The sequence below is a fragment of the Sus scrofa genome, chromosome 12 (genome assembly GCF_000003025.6).
Source record: "Sus scrofa isolate TJ Tabasco breed Duroc chromosome 12, Sscrofa11.1, whole genome shotgun sequence".
Lineage (NCBI taxonomy): Eukaryota > Metazoa > Chordata > Mammalia > Artiodactyla > Suidae > Sus > Sus scrofa.
In genome coordinates this window covers 35,394,794-35,414,251 of record NC_010454.4, presented here as the reverse complement: position 1 = coordinate 35,414,251, position 19,458 = coordinate 35,394,794, and the positions used below count along the sequence as shown (strand labels likewise).

Sequence of the window (19,458 nt, the reverse complement as noted above, 5' to 3'; positions counted from 1 at the left end):
CCCATGCAAGAACCTAGGTTAAATGAATTGGAGTTGAAATTCAGGCTTGTTATTCCTCCACCGTATGTGGCTTTTCTTGTATAATTTATGACTCTTTAAGCCCTCTAATTTTGTCGGTGTGGAACATATTTGTAGTTCTTTGGTCAATGGGATTGGAGATAATGGTAATAGAGTGAGTATCCCTGAAAATAGATATATTCTGCGTTTTAACTTGAAACCACATCTCCTACCAGAGGTAGAAAAACACTGGCTAACGTTAGTAACCTTAGGGAATTCTTGAAGTCATTGTTAGTTCTTAATAGAGCATGGGCATTCTAGATGTTGGAGGTTTTATATTTAATGGTACTACTCACATGTTTTCAAAATGAGTATATAAATGTCATTAAAATATTAAAAATATAAAGAAAATGAAGAATAGTTATAGTATCATGTTTACTGATACCGTTTTTTTTTTTTCGCAAAATAATCATTTTTGCTGATTTTTAGTTCCAGAAAGCTGACTCTGATCTGGATTACATTCAGTACAGGCTGGAATATGAAATCAAGACAAATTATCCTGATTCAGCAGGCAAGGTAATCTGCAAAATAAATGTCTTCTTAACAGAATATTTTATTAAGATTTTGATAGTATTTTTAATAGTAGTGGGTTATAATGATTACATTATTATTATTATTATTATTATTATTATTATGGTGGGGGGAGCTGCACTCGCCGCAAATGGAGGTTCCCAGGCTAGGGGTCTAATCGGAGCTGTAGCTGCTGGCCTACACCACGGCCACAGCAATGCCAGATCTGAGCCGTGTTTGTGACCTATACCACAGCTCACAGTAACGCCAGATCCTTAACCCACTCAGTGAGGCCAGGAATTGAATCTGCAACCTCATGGTTTCTAGTCGGATTTGTTTCCACTGTGCCACAAAGGGAACTCCAATGATTACATTATTAAATATTAAATTTATAGAATCTTTTTGCTTTGGAAGCTTTGTTGCAGGCTACTGGAGAGATTATACCCACAGTCAAGGAAATTTGTGTTTCCTCTTTTTTTTTAATTAAAAAAAAAAGGGATAATTAAGATTTATTGAGGAGTTCCCGTCTTGGCACAGCAGAAATGAATCTGATTAGGAACCATGAGGTTGCGGGTTCGATCCCTGGCCTTGCTCAGTAGGTTAAGGATCCAGCGTTATCATGAGCTGTTGTGTAGGTCACAGACATGGCTTGGATCTGGCATGGCTGTGGCGTAGGCTGACAGCAACAGCTCTGATTAGACCCCCTAGCCTGGGAACCTCCTTATGCCTGGGATGCGGCCCTAAAAAGAAAAAAGACAAAAAAAAAGAATTATTGAGATCAGGTTGTGATGATCATTGTTCAACTATAAATGTAAAAAAATTCATTGAGTAATTAAAAAAACATAAATAAATTTAATGTTAATTAAAAAAAAAAAAGAATTCTTGAGTCCAGAGATATAAACCACAGTGGAAGCCTCTGAAATTCTGAGAGAGAATATAGATACCTATAAATAAAAGGGGAGGAATCCTAGCAGTCATGATATTCTCAGCGGAAGATAATGGCATACTCTTAAATTTGTTTGTTTTGGCTGCACCTGTGGCATGCTTAAGTTCCTGGGCCAGGGATCGAACCTGCACCATAGCAGCAACCCAAGCTGCTTCAGTGACAACACTCACTGCACCAGAAGAGGACTCCTAAATTTGATTTTTGAACTGTGATTTTTGCATAAAATTCGGTACTTCATTATTCAAAGTTTAGGTTGATTAGGAAGATCGTCTGTTTATATGTCGTAAAATTACAACTACATGTATCCATGCTTATAGAGAGAAAAGCAAGCAATTTTTAGGCATTGTCTCATAACATTAACTTACCACTTAAATCATTAATGTTTATCCTTGCAGACAAGAAATATTGTACTGTTTCCCAAAAAATATACAATTAAAATTTGGGGGAGGTGACTCAGCGGTAAGGAACCTGGCTAGTATCCATGAGGCTGTGGCTTCAATCCCTGGCCCCGCTCAGTGGGTTAAGGATCCAGTGTTGCCATGAGCAGTGGTGTAAGCCACAGACACCGCTCTCATCCTGCTTGGCTGTGGCTGTGACATGCTTGGGCAGCTGTAGCTCTGATTTGACCTCTAGCCTGGAAATCTCCATAAGCCAAGGGTGCAGCCCTGAAAAGCAAAAATAAAAGGGGGGTGGTTGACATTACCATGAGCTGAGTTGTGGCTTGCAGATGTGGCTTGGATCTGACATTGCTGTGGCTGTGGCTGCCAGCTGCAGCTCCAATTGGACCCCTGGCCTGAGAGCTTCCATATGCCAAAGGATTGGCCCTAAAAAAAAAAAACAACAAAGAAAACTAGGGGGTGAGATTGGATGGAAGTGTAAATTAAAATAGCTTTTTTAATATAAAACTGGGAAAGCATTGTGAATGTTCAGTTTTTACTGTTTATTTTGTGGAATGTCAGGATTCTGTGAGATTGTAGTTTTAACTGTTTTAGCTCCTTAATTGACTTTGTCTTTGTCTTTCCCTTTTTTCTCTCTGACTGAAGACCAACCAACCAATTCTCTTCCAATTATATCACCTAATGACTGACCAAAGCTCTCTTCTGAGTCAATATCTTTTGATTACCTTGTGGAAGACATTTCATGTGGGGCATCCCCCATTCTTGACCTTACATCTCTCATCTTTGTTCTATTTCTAGTTGTTTTTCTCTCCTACATTTTTTTTTAATTTTTTTGTTTTAATTTAGTGTAATTTAATTTTTAAAATTGAAGTATAGTTGATTTACAGTGTCATGTTAGTTTCTGGTATACAGTATGGTGATTTAGTTATAAATTCTTTTTCCTTCTTTTTTTCTGTCTTTTTGCCTTTTCTAGGGCCGCTCCCACAGCATATGGAGGTTCCCAGGCTAGGGGTCTAATCGGAGCTGTAGCCACCTGCCTACACCACAGCCACAGCAACGCGAGATCCGAGCCACGTCTGCAATCTACACCACAGCTCATGGCAACGCTGGATCCTTAACCCACTGAGCAAGGTCAGGGATCGAACCCATAACCTCATAGTTCCTAGTCGGATTCGTTAACCACTGAGCCACGACGGGAACTCCCCTTATAGGTTATTGCAAAATATTAATATACTTTCTTGTGCTATACAGCAGGTCCTTGTTAATTATCAATTTTATATAAAGGAGTGTGAATATTAATCAAAAATTTCTAATTTATCCCTTTTCCTCCCGTTCCCCTTTGGTAACCATTAGTTTATGTTTGTATGTTTGTTTGTTTTTGCTCTTTAGGGCTGCACCTGTGGCATATGGCAGTTCCAAGGCTAGGGGTTGAATCAGAGTTACAACTGCTGACCTATGCCACAGACATAGCAACGCTGGATCCTAGCTGTGTCTAGACCTACACCACAGCTTATGGCAACAGCAGATCTTTAACCCACTGAGTAAGGCCAGGGATCGAACCTGCATCCTCGTGGATAGTAGTTGGATTTGTTTCCACTGTGCCATGATGGAAACTCCCCATAAATTTGTTTTCTATGTCTATGGGTCTATTCCTGTTTTATGAGTTCTTTTTTTTTTTTTTAAATTCCATATATTAGCGATATATGACATTTCTTTTACTCTGACTTAGTATGATAGTCTCTAGATCCGTCCATGTTGCTGCACGTGGCATTCTTTCATTCTTTTTATAGCTGAGTAATCCATTTGTATGTACATACCAAAACTTCCTTATCCATTCCTCTATTGATGGACATTTACGTTACTGTGATGTCTTGGCTATTGTGAGTAGTACTGCTATGAACATTAGGGTGCATGTATCTTTTCTCCAGATATATGCCCAGGAATGGGATTGCTAAATTATATGGCATTTCTATTTCAGTTTTTTTTTTTTTTTTTTTTTTTTTTTGTCTTTTTTAGGACCACACACATTGCATATGGAGGTTCCCAAGCTAGGGGTCGAATCGGAGCTGTAGCTGCTGGCCTACACCACAGCCATAGCAATGTCAGATCTGAGCCTTGTCTGTGACCTATACCACAGCTCAAGGCAAAGCCCGATCCTTAACCCACTGATCCAGGCCAGGGATTAAACCTGCCTCCTTATGGATACTAGTCGGGTTCGCTAACCACTGAGCCATGTCGGGAACTCCCTATTTCTAGTTTTTTAAAGATCCTCTATACTGTTTACCATAGTGGCCCGCACCAGATTACATTCCCGCCAACAGTGTAGGAGGGTTTCCTTTTCTCCACACCCTCTCCAGTGTTTATTTGTAGACTTTTTGATTACGGCCATTTTGACCTGGGTGAGGCGATGCCTCATTGCAGTTTTTTTTGTTTTGTTTTTTTTTTGTCTTTTGTCTTTGTTGTTGTTGTTGTTATTGTTGCTATTTCTTGGGCCGCTCCTGCGGCATATGGAGGTTCCCAGGCCAGGGGTTGAATCGGAGCTGTAGCCACCGGCCTACGCCAGAGCCACAGCAACGAGGGATCCGAGCCGCGTCTGCAGCCTACACCACAGCTCACGGCAACGCCGGATCGTTAACCCACTGAGCAAGGGCAGGGACTGAACTCGCAACCTCATGGTTCCTAGTCGGATTCGTTAACCACTGCGCCACGACGGGAACTCTCTCATTGCAGTTTTGATTTGCATTTCTTTAATAATTAGTGATGCGGTGCATCTTTGAATGTTAGCCATCTATTTGTCCTCTTTGGAAAAATGTCTAAGTCTCCTGCCCTTTTTTTATTTGTTGTTGTTGTTATTGAGTTATATGAGCTGTTTTTAGTTCTGGCTCCTGGAAATCCTAGATCAAGGTGCCAGTGTTGTCAGCTTGGGGCCCTCTCTGGGGTGCAGACTTTTGGTTGTATCCTCACATGGCAGAAGGAGAAGATCTCTGGGGCCTCTTTCTAAGCACTAATCCCATTCCTAATGGCTTTGCCTTCATCATCACATCTCAAAGGTCTCACTTCCTAATCCTATCACCTTGAGAGTTTAGGTTTCAAAAAATGAATTTTACCAGAACACATTAAGACTCTGGATTATAATTATATTATACTATGCAAATATTGCTTTAATCTAAGTTATATAATAAACTATGTTTGCTTTTCCTTTCTTACGTAATTTTTTTTTGGAGCTAAGTATTATTTTCTTTTTTTCCCTTCAATTTGCTTAGTTTTTCTATGTGTTTATTACTAGTCAGCTTTAGATTTTTCTTTTTCCCTTTGATTCTTTTTTTTTTTTTTTTTTTTTTAAGGGCTGCAGGTGCAGTCTTTGGAAGTTCCCACTCTAGGGGTCGAATGAGAGCTACAGCTGCCGGCCTACACCACAGCCACAGGAACATAAGATCTGACCTTCATCTGTGACCTAGATCACAGCTCATGGCAGTGCCGGATCCTTAACCCACTGAACTGGGCCAGGAATTGAACCCACATCATTGTGGATACTAGTTAAGTTCATTTCCACTGAGCCACAAAAGGAACTCTGTTCCTTAGACTTTTCTAACAGCACCATAAAACTCTTATCAACATTACCATACATGTCACATGATCCCTAAATTTCGTGTTCTTCCACATCCTTTTTTTTTTTTTTTTTGCTTTTTTATGGCTGCAGGTATGGCATATGGAAGTTACCAGGCTAGGGGTTGAATTGGCGCTACAGCTGCCAGCCTGCACCACAGCCATAGCAACATGGGATCCAAGGCACATCTTCGACCTACATCACAGCTCACGACAACACTGGATCCCCAACCCACTGAGCAAGGCCAGGGATCGAACCAAAGTCCTCATGGTAATGTGCGATCCAAGCTGTGTCAGCAAACTACACCATAGCTCATGGCAACGCTAGATCCTTAACCCACTTAGCAATGCCAGGTATCAAACCTGTATCCTCATGGATACTATTGAATTCATTTCTGTTGTGTTACTATGGGAACTCCACAAAGAAATCCTCTTGTGTGTCATTTCCCATTAGTGTGATGTTGGACCTCCTGGATCTATCCTCTATTTTTCTTACCTTGTCTTTCCTATTATCAGTTTTGTCTATTTTCCCCCTACTTTTTTTTCTTGTTTCTTTTTGTCTGGGCCTGGGACATGCAGAAATTCCCAGGCCAGGAATCAAACCTGTGTCACAGCTGTAACTAAAGCTACAGTAGTGAGAACACTGGATCCTTAACCCACTGAGCTACAAGGGAACTACTCCCTTTACATTTTGGGAACTTTTTAGGACTGTATTTTCCAATTTTTCTACTTACAATCTCTGAGAACATCTGGAAACATTATGAAAAATGAAGGGTTAGGTGTCATTGTTGTGTTTACTGAGTAGATATCCCAAAATGCACCTTAAAATGTACTCTTCCTCTATTTACCAGACTATACATTTGATGTCATCTATTATATTTCTTTGCGCCTATCAAACATACCACTAAGTTTTCTTAACTTTTTTCATGATGTCTCTCTTCTGTTCTTTTCCTACTTCTAATGTTCATGCCATAGGTCTTGATCACTCTCTGCAGAATTATTTTAAGTCTTTAAGTTAGATTTTCTGTTCGAATTCATTATAAAAAATTTAGGAAAAAGGAGTTCCCGTCGTCGCTCAGTGGTTAACAAATCCAACTAGGAACCATGAGGTTGCTGGTTCGATCCCTGACCTTGCTCAGTGGGTTAAGGATCTGGCGTTGCCACTGAGCTGTGGTGTAGGTCGAAGACGTGGCTCAGATCCCGCGTTGCTGTGGCTCTAGCCTAGGCTGGTGGCTACAGCTTTGATTCAACCCCCAGCCTGGGAACCTCCATATGCCACGGGAGTGGCCTTAGAAAAGACAAAAAAAGACAAATTAAAAAAAAAAATTTTTTTAGGAAAAAAATCTCGAAGGAAGAGGGAGAGTAGGGGGCCATGGACCCAGCCTCTGCCTATAGCCATGAGTTAGGTTCCTTGAAGAAGATATTTGAAGAGTGGAAAAATAACTAAGATAGTATAGTTTTATGGAAATCAACAGTTCATTTTAGGGGAGTTCCTGTTGTGGTTCAGCAGGCTAAGAATTCGACATAATGTTCATGAGGATGCAGGTTTGATCCCTGGCCTCAGTTAGTAGGTTAAGGATCCGGTGTTGCTGCAAGTTGGGTGCAGGTCACAGATGTGACTGGGATCAGGTGTTGCAATGGCTGTGGTGTGAGCTGCAGTTCTCATTCGACCTGGGAACTTCCATATGCTGCAGGTGTCGCCATAAAAAGAAAAACAAAACAAAACTCATTTTAGAAATAATAGAATAGGAAGGAAATAAGGAGAGGCAAGAAGAGGGGTATCAAAATTATATACCGTAGGGCAAGTATGCCTTTTTTTTTTTTTTTTTTAGGGTCGCACCTGTGGCATAGGGAGGTTCGCAGGCTAGGAGTCCAATCAGAGCTATAGCCAGAGCCACAGCAACTCGGAATCCCAGCCACATCTGTGATCTATACCACAGCTCACGGCAACTCCAGATCCTTAACCCAATGAGTGAGGCCAGGGATTGAACCCACCTCCTCGTGGATGCTAGCTGGGTTCGTTAACCACTGAGCCATGAAGGGAACTCCAAGTTTGACTTTTTTTTTAGTGCTGCAGGTGTATGGAAGTTCCCAGGCTAGAGGTCGAATTGGAACTACAGCTGCCAGCCTACATCACAGCCTCCAGCATCTTCAGCATCTGAGCCCCATCTTTGGACTATACTGCAGCTCATGGCAACACCAGATCCTTAACCCACCGGACTGAACCCATGTCCTCATGGATACTAGTTGTGTTCATTATTGCTGAGCCACAATGGGAACTCCTATATTTAAGAATTTCATGATAAATGATTTCAAGTTGTGTTGTTTTTCTTTTTTTTTTCTTGGTGGAAGTGCTGGGATTAAAGTTGTCTTCCTCTTTAAGAAGAAATCAAAGTAGTTCCTTTAATCACCTTCTGAATAACATTTAGAATTGTATTTTAGAAATGCTACATAATTAATTATTGTGAATATGGCATGTAATATTATGTATCTAATGTGACCTTATTTGCTATTTAATATTGCTATTGTGTGTGTATGCGTGTGTGTGTGTGTGTGTGTGTGTGTGTGTGTTCGTGTGTTGAGGAGGAGTTATTTCTGTTCCTTGCCTTTAAATTCCTTGATGATAGGATCTAGGTCTTTTCTCTTCTCCTCCCATCCTCTGTCACATAGTTGCATAATTAAATAAATTATACTCACAGTGTTCTATTAAATGGATCACAGAATGTGTTGTATACATTTTAAGTCTTAAAAGAAGCTTCATTTTTCCTTTCCACAATTTAATATCTATTTTTTTTTTCTGATATAGAAAAATCCAGTTACACTCTTAAAAGAATTGTCAGCAATAAAGTCTCGATATCACGGTTTGCATACACGCTTTAAACCAATTGCTGCTGAGCAGAAAGAGACCAAGAGCCGCATTTGTGCTACTTTCAATAAGACTATGACCTTGATACGAGAACTACAAAAGCAAACGGACCTGGAGGTAATGTTTCACTTGACCAATTAGATTTGTAGAATTTTAATTATGAATTTCACTTTGAAAGATAAATTGCCAGTAACTCTCATTTTGAAATTCAGTGGTCAGTTGGTAGGAGTGATATTTTCTTGATTTCCTGAAGTATAATAGCTCTTATTTCCTTTTTATTTTATTTTATTTTTCATCTTCTTAGGGCTGCACCTGCAGCAAATGGAAGTTCCCAGGCTAGCAGTCAAATTGGAGCTGCATCTGCTGGCCTATGCCACAGCAGTGCCAGATCCAAGCTTTGTCTGGGACCTATGCCATAGTTCATGGCATCGATGGATCCTTAAAACCACTGAGCAGGGCCAGGGATTGAACCCACATCCTCATGGATACTAGTCGGGTTCTTAACCCGATGAGCCACAAAAGGAACTTTTTTTTTTTTTTTTACGTTTTCCTTTCATTAAGTTGGGTTGATGAGCTTAGGTAAGTCCTACCTTTACTCTCTTCCTCCATTCTGCATTCCCTTCTCACTTCATGCAAGAATCCTTATAAGTGGGATCCTCTATCACTGATGTATAAAACTCGTTAGATGTGTTGGTGTAGAAAAAAGAATCTGACCTTCTGACCTAGGCACTGAGATCTTGAACAGCTAATTGAAGTGTTTTTTTGTTTGTTTGTTTTTTCTTTCTTTCTTTTTTTTTTTTTTTTTTTTTTTTTTGTTTTTTTATTTTCCCACTGTACAGCAAGGGGGTCAGGTTATCCTTACATGTATACATTACAATTACATTTTTCCCCCAGCCTTTCTTCTGTTGCAACATGAGTATCTAGACTAAGTTCTCAATGCTATTCAGCAGGATCTCCTTGTAATAATTGAAGTGTTTTATTTACTGTTAAGCTAAAGTCGGGGACTTTTGTAAGAAAAGATAGCCTAATGTAGATTGAATGATAAAGTAGAACTTAACTTATCTGGACGGATGTCTAATAGGTATGGTGCTAACTCCAATCAGTTAACTATTAAAAGCTGCTTAGAATGTTGTATTAAAGAGCTGTGTGTGGGTTTGGCAGAAAAGATAACTGCTATGAGATGCTGCTGTGGGCAGCATACATGGTATTTATGTGCAAAGTCTGAACTAAATTATGCCTTAAGATACTTGAATTATGGGTTTGTAAAAAGAGTAAATCTCAAAGGTTAAGGTTAATTTGATTATGAATGCTTTATTTTACCAATGGAGGAAAAGAGTATAAAGCCTAGTTACAATCATATAATGACATCTTAAATGTATCTCATATGCCACGGGAAAAGGAATAGTGGAGGAGGTGAGAGCAATTAAAAAGGGCACAGACGGTGTAGGGAGTAGGAATTTAAACAGTATCGGTGGTGTCACGTGCTAATAAATAAAATGGAAAAAAAGTTATGTATGTGATAAACATTTTATAAATAAAATCGTCACATGTGCTTCTATTGTATGTGATCAGAGCCTGACTATAGAAGCACATAAGGGGAGTTCCCGTCGTGGCGCAGTGGTTAACGAATCCGACTAGGAACCATGAGGTTGTGGGTTCGGTCCCTGCCCTTGCTCAGTGGGTTAATGATCCGGCGTTGCCGTGAGCTGTGGTGTAGGTCGCAGCACAGCTCGGATCCTGCGTTGCTGTGGCTCTGGCGTAGGCCGGCAGCTACAGTTCCAATTCAACCCCTAGCCTGGGAACCTCCATATGCCGCGGGAGCAGCCCAAGAAATAGCAACAACAACAACAACCAAAAAGGAAGCACATAAACTTGTTCCAAAGAAACAAAACTTTTTTAAAATTGTAATTGATTTACAATGTTGTACCAATTTCTGCTGTATAGCAAAGTGACTCAGTTATACATATATACACTTTTTTTAATATTACTTTCCATCAAGGTGTATTCCAGGATTGGATGTTATTCCCTGTGCTATACAATAGAAACTTATTGTCTATCCATTCTAAATATAATAGTTTGTATCTATTAACCCCAAACTCCCAGTCTGTCCCACTCCCTCCTCCTTGGAAACCACAAATCTGTTCTCTGTGTTTGTGACTCTGTATCTGCTTTGTAATTAGGTTCATTTCTGCCATATTTTAGATTCCACATATCAGTGATATCATATGCTATTTGTCCTCCTCTGACTTTCATCACTTAGTATGACTTTTTTTTTTTTGTCTTTTTAGGAACACACCTGCGGCACATGGAGGTTCCCAGGCTAGGGGTCCAATAGGAGCTACAGCTGACAGCGAACGCCAGAGCCACAGCAACGTGGGATCCGAGCCACGTCTGCGACCTACACCACAGCTCTCGGCAACACCAAATCCTTAACTCACTGAACAAGGCCAGGGATCAAACCCACAACCTCATGGTTCCTAGTTGGATTCGTTTCCGCTGCGCCACACTGGGAACTCCGAGAAAAACGATTTTTTGAACATTAGCTAAAAATTGTCTTCATTGGATACAATAAATAGATGTCATATTTCTCAGATTAAAAACTGGTACAGGAGTTCCTGTCATGGCACAGGGGAAACGAATCTGACTAGGAACCATGAGGTTGCAGGTTTGATCCCTGGCCTCAATCAGTGGGTTAAGGATCCGGCGTAGCCGTGAGCTGTGGTATAGGTCACAGACGTGGCTCAGAGCTGGTGTTGCTGTGGCGTAGGCCAGCAGCTGTAGCTCCAATTCGACCTATATCCTGGGAATCTACATATGCCATGGGTGTGGGGCCCCCCCCCAAAAAAAAAAAAATTGAAAACTGGTACAGAAAGAAGTTCTCGTCATGGCTCAGCAGGGGAACCAGACTAGTATCCATGAGGACGCAGGTTCCAACCCTGGCTTTGCTCAGTGTGTTAAAGGATTCCATGTTGCCAGGAGCTGCAGTATAGATAATAGACGTGGCTCAGATCTGGTGTTGCTGTGGCCATGCGGTAGGCTGGCAGCTGCAGCTCCAGTTAAACCCCTAGCCCAGGAACTTCCATGTGCCGCAGGTGTGGCCATAAAAAAAAAAGTGGTACAGAAAAATAGTTATGATGGTGATGGGGAAGTTAAAGCATTTGAATATCTATAAAGTTCTTCAATTTGTTAAAAGAAGTATCTGAAATGAGCAATAATTATATCAAAGGTTAAAAGCCTTAGCTTTTGCCTTAGGCACTTTCTCACTTTGGGTCAAGGAGACATGACAAACAAGGAGAAATGACTGAAAGATAGGTTATAAATCTTGAAAAAGGTGATCATATTTTAGGGTCAATGATGGTCAAGTTGGGAAATGTTGGATATAGAGGGTCTTGTACCTATTCTTCTAAAAGTGAGATAGTAGTAGAAAGTTCAGAGAAAATTTTTATGATTGAAATGTGAAAGAAAACAAAATGCCATCACAGAAAAACAGTTTTATGAGAGCAGAGTTTAAAGATTGTGTAAAGAAATTTCAAGTATAAAAAGAAGTATTTTATTTTGTTTTATTTTGTCTTTTTAGGGCTTCATCCACAGCATATGGAGGTTCCCAGGCTAGGGGTCTAATCGGAGCTGTAGCTACCAGCCTACAGCAATGCGGGATCCTTAACCCATTGATCGAGGCCAGGGATTGAACTCACAACCTCATGGATGCTAGTCAGATTGGTTTCCACTGAGCCATGACAGGAACTCCTAAGAAGATGTATTTTAGTTATAGGGAAAGAACTGTGAGGGTAGTTAAGAAAAGCCAAGGTCAATATTGAGTTGAGGATTCTGAAATTTTCTTTCTTTCTTCTTTTTTTGGCTGCACATGCAGCATATGGAAGTTTCTGGTCCAATGACTGAAACCTCACCACAGCACCCACCCAAGCTCCTCAAATGACAACACTGGATCCTTAATCCCCTGCAACACAGGAGAACACCTGAAATTTCCCAAAATGACTAAAGGGGCTTTTAAAATTATTTTGGAAACATGAAGAACAAGAAAGGGATGTCTGCTTAGGGCAAATGGTATTTTGTTTATAAACATCAGAAAATAAAACTGTTCAGTTATTACCTTGCTTTAATTTTTATCAAAGTAAGTTGTTTTTCATCTGGAAGGGTAGAAATACATATTTGAACTGCTAATATTAAAAAAGTCCTTGAATTGATAAAATTAAAAAGTAAGGCGATGAGAACAGAAAGGAGGTAGAAGGAAGGGAATACACATTACTTTCTTTATCTTTTTAGTTGCTATTGAGATATTGAGGTTTAGGGAGTTCCCATTGTGATTTAGAGGCTTAAGAACCTGACTAGTCTCTGTGAGGTGGGTGTTCGATCCTTTGCCCACTCAGTGGGTCAGGGATCTGGCATTGCTGCAGGCTGCAGCATAGTTTACAGATGTGGCTTGGATCCGAAGCTGCAGCTCTAATTAGACCCCTAACCCTGAAACTTACATATGTCATGGGTGTGGCCGTAAGCAAAAAAAAAAGAGAAGATATTGAGGTTTAAATATACTTAATTATAAAGGTGACTATCAAAAGGAAAAAAAATGACTAAACATTTTCCAAATAGAAAACAGCAACACAAACCCCCAAAACAAAAATGTAGCAATAAATAGAAAACTTAAGAGGTATTAAAGATGCAATGTGCAGTATTCCATCAATGCTCTGAAATATTTGTGTTAAAGAAGATACTTTTCTATACATTTTAGCCTAGTTAATTACTGGAAAAACTCTTTGAAGTTTTATTAAACAGATGGTCTGAAATCTCTTTAACAGTGGTCACAATGAGAACCATGGATTCATGGAGAACAGTCTTGCCAGAATAATACCTGTTTTTGATATGGAAGAGGGAAGTTCTGTAACTATTCAGGTTGCAGAAAGGCACGTGATTGATTTTCACTGTATTCCTGTGAACATTTTGTGCAAATGCTGGCTTGATTAGTCAAACTAGCTGGGCTGTCCCTTAGTCACATATGGCTATATAAAATAAAAGTAATTAAATAAAATTAAAAATTCACTTCTGTATCTGATGATTGGACAATGCCTATACAGAATATGTCCAGCATCATAGAAAGTTCAATTGGACATTGCCCTAGAGATTCTGATTCTGTAGCTGAGGTGTTCCAGATTTGACAGTCTCTCTAGAGATGACCTATATAGTTAGGCAGATTTGTAACTATTTGAGTGATGCTTCATGTCCTACCTCCTATTATTTCCCCATTAACCCTTTGTTTCAGCTAGCTCGTTGGCAAAAGTCACTTAAAACTTCCTTTTGTCTTCTCTGCTTTCCTTTGGTTTTGCTCCTACCTGCTTTTGTGGATTCAGTTTGCTGGCTGTTTTCTGGTTATCTGTTCTCCCTCCCTGCCTAACAGATAACTGACTTCCTTGAGATGTGTGCCATTACTCACAACCTCACGTCTGAGGTAAGGTTGGTCCTATCCTCAGCTTCAGGGGTGTGCCCGATTGGCAAGGGGAATGGATTTTCCTTAAACTAATATTGTTCAGGAATGGGTTTGTAACCCAAATGACACATGAGGAAGGAATGGCTGGAAGTCAGAAATTATGAAGAGTTTCCTCACTGCTGAGAGACCCCTGGGAAGAAGCTTTGTTTCTTCTAAACATTGTGTATAGATGTGATAGCTATCACTGCTAGAGCTACTTTCCTGTCAGCTTGAGGATAAAGCCACCATCAAAGATATGAGCTGTTAGATGGAAAAAACTGAGTAATTACATTGTCGAACTATTGCATAAACCAGCCCTGAGGTCTGCCCTTCTCTATTTATTTTCTGTTTTTTTTTTTTTTTTTTTTTTTAGGGTCACATCCGTGAGATATAAAAGTTCCCAGGCTAGGGGTCAAATTGGAGCTGCAGCTGCCAGCTTAGGCCACAGCCACAGTCACGCCAGATCCGAACTGTGTCTGCGACCTACACCACAGCTCACAGCAACGCCAGATCCTTAACCCATTGAGCGAGGCCAGGGATCAGACCCGCATCCTCATGTATACTAGTTGGGTTCATTACCACTGAGCCACAATGGGAACGCCTCTATTTATTGTTTAATGATAGTAAATTTCTTATTTATCCATTTTCAAATGTCTCTATTACTTGCAGACTGAAAAAAAGCATCTTAACTATCATTCAAAATGTAGCCTTATTCTTTACTTGTGTAGAAATTTTCGGACTATTTTTGTTTACAGTTCTTTTTCAAAAAACTTTTGGAATATGGTGTTCCAGTGTGACGTCTTTGCTTCTGTTAATTTACAGTCCTTAAATTGTTTGATTTCTTGGCCTTGTTTCTTCAGTTTAATTGTATCATATATATAGATAGTCAATATGTTTTTTCCCTTGCCTTCCTAAATTTGTGATGACATACTTAGTATGAACTTATGGAAACACTGGTATAACAAAGCAAAAGTTCATGAACTTAACAATCTTTAAAGCTTTTTGAAATAAAGATTTTGTCATTTGTTTTCTAGCTATTACCACTGACGGAAGAAGAGAAAACTGCGGCAGAGCAATTAAAAGCGCACATGTCAGATTTATGAAGAAATGGACTTGCAAAAGGAAACTCTAATGGTGAAGAGATCCCTTCCAGAGGGATCTAGGAAGATGTCTTGTTAGCATTTGATGACTACTGGTGGGGGGATGACAAAGAAGATTTGGCTTGGGTGATTGGTTAGTGATGCCTTCTGCAAAAAACAGGAATATAGGAAGGGCAGATACTATCAAAGTTCAGCCAAAAGGATGGGATGAAAATAAAAAGATTAAAAAATATATGCACACACACACACACACTTGTTATTTCAGGAAAGGAAGTCTCAACACCATTTTGTATTTATTTTTGTATAATCAGGATAACATAGATGTCCTAGCCTATTATAAAAGTATATTCATGTACTGTCAGTCAGTCAAATGAGACTGAACATGCTTTGGAAATTAAAGGATAGAAAAAATATTTGTATCATATATATGTATAGAATTTTATAATTAAAAATTCTGATTACAGAGGTGGTCACATTATTGATGAGATTGCTAATAAACAGTCTCCTGCCATACCTAACTTACATAATAAGCTGGCTTTTCTGTGACAGTTTCACCTTGTTTAATGTTTTTGCTTTTTTCTTTTTTTGCCTTTTTAGGGCCACACCGCAGCACAGGGAAGTTCCCAGGCTAGGGGTCAAATCAGTGTTGTAGCTGCCAGCCTACCCCACAGCCACAGCAGCAAGGGATCTGAGCCTCACCCGAGACCTACACCACTGCTCACAGCAACACCCATCCCTGACCCACTGAGCAAGGCCAGGGATTGAACCTACATCCTTATGGATACTAGTTGGGTTCATTACCACTGAGCTACAAGGGGAACTATTTGCCTGCTAATGTTGAGCAACATAAGCTCTGCTTTCAAATGCTGTTTTAGACTATCTATATTGTATTTCAACACTACTTTTGTTCTCTAGCCTGTATTACTTTGTTTATTCTATGTGAAAGCTAAGAAACTGAAATGAGGGCATTCCCACTGTGGCACAGTAGGTTAATGATTTGGCTTGTCTCTGTGGAGGTGACGCTTCGATCCCTAGTCTGGGCCAGGGGGTTAAGGATCCAGTGTTGCTGCAGGTGTGACATAGGTCACACCCCCTGCTTGGATTTGATCCCTGGCCTGGTAACTTTCATATGCTATGGGGGCAGCTGAAAAAGAAAAAATAAAAAAGGAACTGAAATGAGAGGACCACTGGCAACTACTACTTGCCAGGTGTCTGTGTGTGTGTGTATGTTTCCCTATTTATTAAAAAAAAAAAAAAAAAACTAACAGCAAGTAATAGGAAAGTAAATTATGGTTTAGCTTTAAACTAAGAGGTCAAGTTACCAGTAAATTATTACTATAAATGCTGAAGCTATGCTAAATAGGGAAGCAGATATTGCAGTTTTGTAGTTAAGATTGGGCTTTGGACTCATACCTGCGATGTAAATGCAGGCTTTAAATTCTAGCTGTATGACCCTGAGCAAATCACTTAACATGTGAGTGTCAGGATGGTTAGAAGCACAATGAGATGGTAGAGTATTAGGGTTTGATATTAGGTAATCCTTCAATAGATATTTCCATTTGTGTAATTAAAAACAGGGCATTGAAAAAATGATGAAAAGTCTATCTAATGTTAGGTTATAGAATTATACTTTTATTTTTTATTTTTTGCTTTTCAGGGCTACACCCATGGCATATGGAGGTTCCTAGGCTAGGGGGCGAATCGCAGCTACAGCTGCTGGCCATGGCCACAGCCACAGCAACCCTGGATCTGAGTCACATCTGCGAACTACATGGCTCATGGCATTGCTGGATCTCCAATCCACTGAGTGAGGCCAGGTATCCTCATGGATATTAGTTAGGTTCGTTTCTGCTTCGCCACAGTGGGAACTCTAGAATTATACTTTTCTATAATTAATAATTTTTATTATGTTATTAACAATCTTAAATAAATAGCTGACAAACAGTGTTGAGAGAACAGCTTTAGTTAAAATTAAGTTCTGGAATTCCTTTTGTGGCTCAGTGGATTAAGAATCCCATTAGTATCCATGAGGATGCAGGTTGGTTTTTTTTTCTGGTTTTTTTGTTTTTTAGGTCCTCACCCGCCGCATATGGGGGTTCCCAGGCTAGGGGTCCAATTGAAGCCACAGCTGCCTGCACACGCCACAGCCACCTGCACATGCCACAGCAACATGCGATCCCTAACCCACCGAGCAGGCCAGGGATCGAACCCACAATGTCACAGTTCCTAGTTGGATTCGTTTCCGCTGTGCCACAACAGGAACTCTGAGGATGCAGGTTTGATCCCTGGCCTCACTGGGTTAAGGATCCAGTGTTGCTGAGAGCCATGGCTAGGTCACAAATGCAGCCTGGATCTGGCATTGTAGCTCTGATTCGACCCCTACCCTGGGAACTTCCATATGACGTGGGTGTGGCCATTAAAAAAAAAAAAAAGAAAGAAAATTAAGAAGTCCTAACTCATCCCTGGTGTTAAAGTTGTTTTTCTTTCAATCGGGAAAACACTGAAATTGTACTGTTTGTTCTCTACGACTTCCTTCACAAGTTATCTTCTAAATGTTGGTTCTTCCTTTCACTCCTCTTAGGATTGTTTTCTTTGCACTCTTTTATATACTAATTTGTCTCCAAAGTTTGATTTATTGCCTTTTGGGGGATGATCCCCAAGTATAACTTACTCCAATAGACCTAGATCCATATTTCCAATAAAAACCTCTACCTGAATATTCCAACTGAACGTGTCCAGAATACTTACTGGTTTTGTTATTTTGTTAACAGCCACTATTCTGTTAGCTGGAAGTAAAATTTGCATCTTTTTTTTTTTTTGGCTGCACCAGTGGCATGCAGAAGTTCCCAGACTAGGGATCAAACCTGTGTCACAACAGTGGCAACACCAGTCCTTTTTTTTTTCTTTTAACATGCGGCATATTAATTAATTCAACTGGGCTAGCAGTTGAATTGGAGCTGTAGCTGAGGCCTATACCACAGCCATAGAAACATCAGAACTGAGCTGCAACTGTGATTTACCTATGCCTCACCTATAGCAATGTGGCATCCTTAACTCACTGAGTGAGGCCAGTGATTGAAACCCACATCCTCCCAGACAATGGCTGGTCCTTAGCACAGTGAGACACAGCTGTAACTCTGTAACACCAGATCCTTAATCCCTAGGCCACCAGGGAACTCCTAGACCTTTTTAAATTTCTCATCTGGATAACCATTTTCTCCTTTGTGACTAATAGTATTTTTATGTCTTAAGTTGTGACTGATACAAGTTAATTTTAATTATGTTGTGTTTTAAAGTACACCCTTAATTTTAAGAAATTAAAAATTAGGATTTCTTTGGTGGCCTAGCATTTAAGGACTTGGCATTGGCACTGTTGTGTCTCAGGTTCGATCCCTGGTCTGGGAACTTACGCATGCTCTGGGCTCAGACAAAAAAAAAATGTTTTTTAATTAAAAATCTAAGTATGCATATCTTCCAAGTAATTGCAATTTTCTTCAGCTGTTTCCACATATATACAAATTTTAAAACTTTTTTTTTTTTTTTTGCTTTTTAGGGCAGCACCCACAGCATACAAAAGTTCCCAGGCTAGGGATCAAATCAGAGCTACAGCTGCTGGCCTACACCATAGCTATAGCAACACCAGATCCAAACTGCTTCTGTGACCTATACCACAGCTTACCCCAACGCTGGATTCTTTAACCCACTGAGCAGGGCCAGGGATAGAACCTGAGTCCTCATGGATATTAGTTGGGTTCATTGCCACTGAGCCACAATGAGAAATCCAAATTTTAAAACATTTTTAAACAAAAATAGGGAGTTCCCATCATGGCACAGTGGAAACGAATCCAACTAGGAACCATGAGATTGCTGGTTTGATCCTTGGCCTTGCTCAGAGGGTTAAGAATCTGGTGTTGCTGTGGCTGTGGTGCAGGCCAGCAGCTGTAGCTCCAATTGGACCCTAGCCTGGGAACCTCCATATGCTGAGGGTGCAGCCCTTAAAAAAAAAATAGGCTAATACCATACATTATACTCTAGCTATAGTTTTTCTATTTTAAGTATATTTTCAATATCTTCATGGCATACATCTGCCACTGTTTTGAATAGCTATGTGTATGAATTTACTATAATATTTAACGGTTCCTCATTGACAAGCATTTAAGTTGTGTAATAGACATGTTGGGAGATTTTGGTGGGGGGCATAGGGCGAGGGCAAAAAAGGTCAGTCTTTCCTTAAGGAATTCCGATGGGGCAGACCACAGGTTTCCCCACTACACAGGGTGGTTTAGCATCCTGCCAACTAACTTCTTTTTTGTTCAAGTTAGCCAGAATCCGACTATCCTTGTAAGCAATGACCCCTAATTAATTGTGCAGGTTTTCCAATTTTTTTTCACTATTATGAACTATTGTGATCGTTAAAAATTTGGGGGCTCTTGGGCGAATATATGTAGTAAACAGGAACATATTTTAATATTTATCATACATTGTAATTTGTCTTG

At 39.9% G+C, this 19,458-nt stretch overlaps 1 protein-coding gene across 4 annotated transcripts in view; it reads left to right on the top strand.

Moving 5' to 3' along the window:
* SKA2 (spindle and kinetochore associated complex subunit 2) overlaps positions 1 to 17,687 on the top strand; it is a 36,730-nt gene extending 19,043 nt beyond the window's left edge. For all 4 annotated transcript variants that reach the window (XR_002337200.1, XR_002337201.1, XR_001299902.2 and 1 more), the window contains 3 exons: positions 487 to 573; positions 8,324 to 8,500; positions 14,897 to 17,687. Coding sequence is in view for 1 of the 4 variants with exons in the window: in XM_003131674.5 (XP_003131722.2) it covers positions 487 to 573; positions 8,324 to 8,500; positions 14,897 to 14,965 (333 nt within the window). In the remaining 3 variants the exon portion in view is untranslated. The remainder of the gene's footprint in view (positions 1 to 486; positions 574 to 8,323; positions 8,501 to 14,896) is intronic.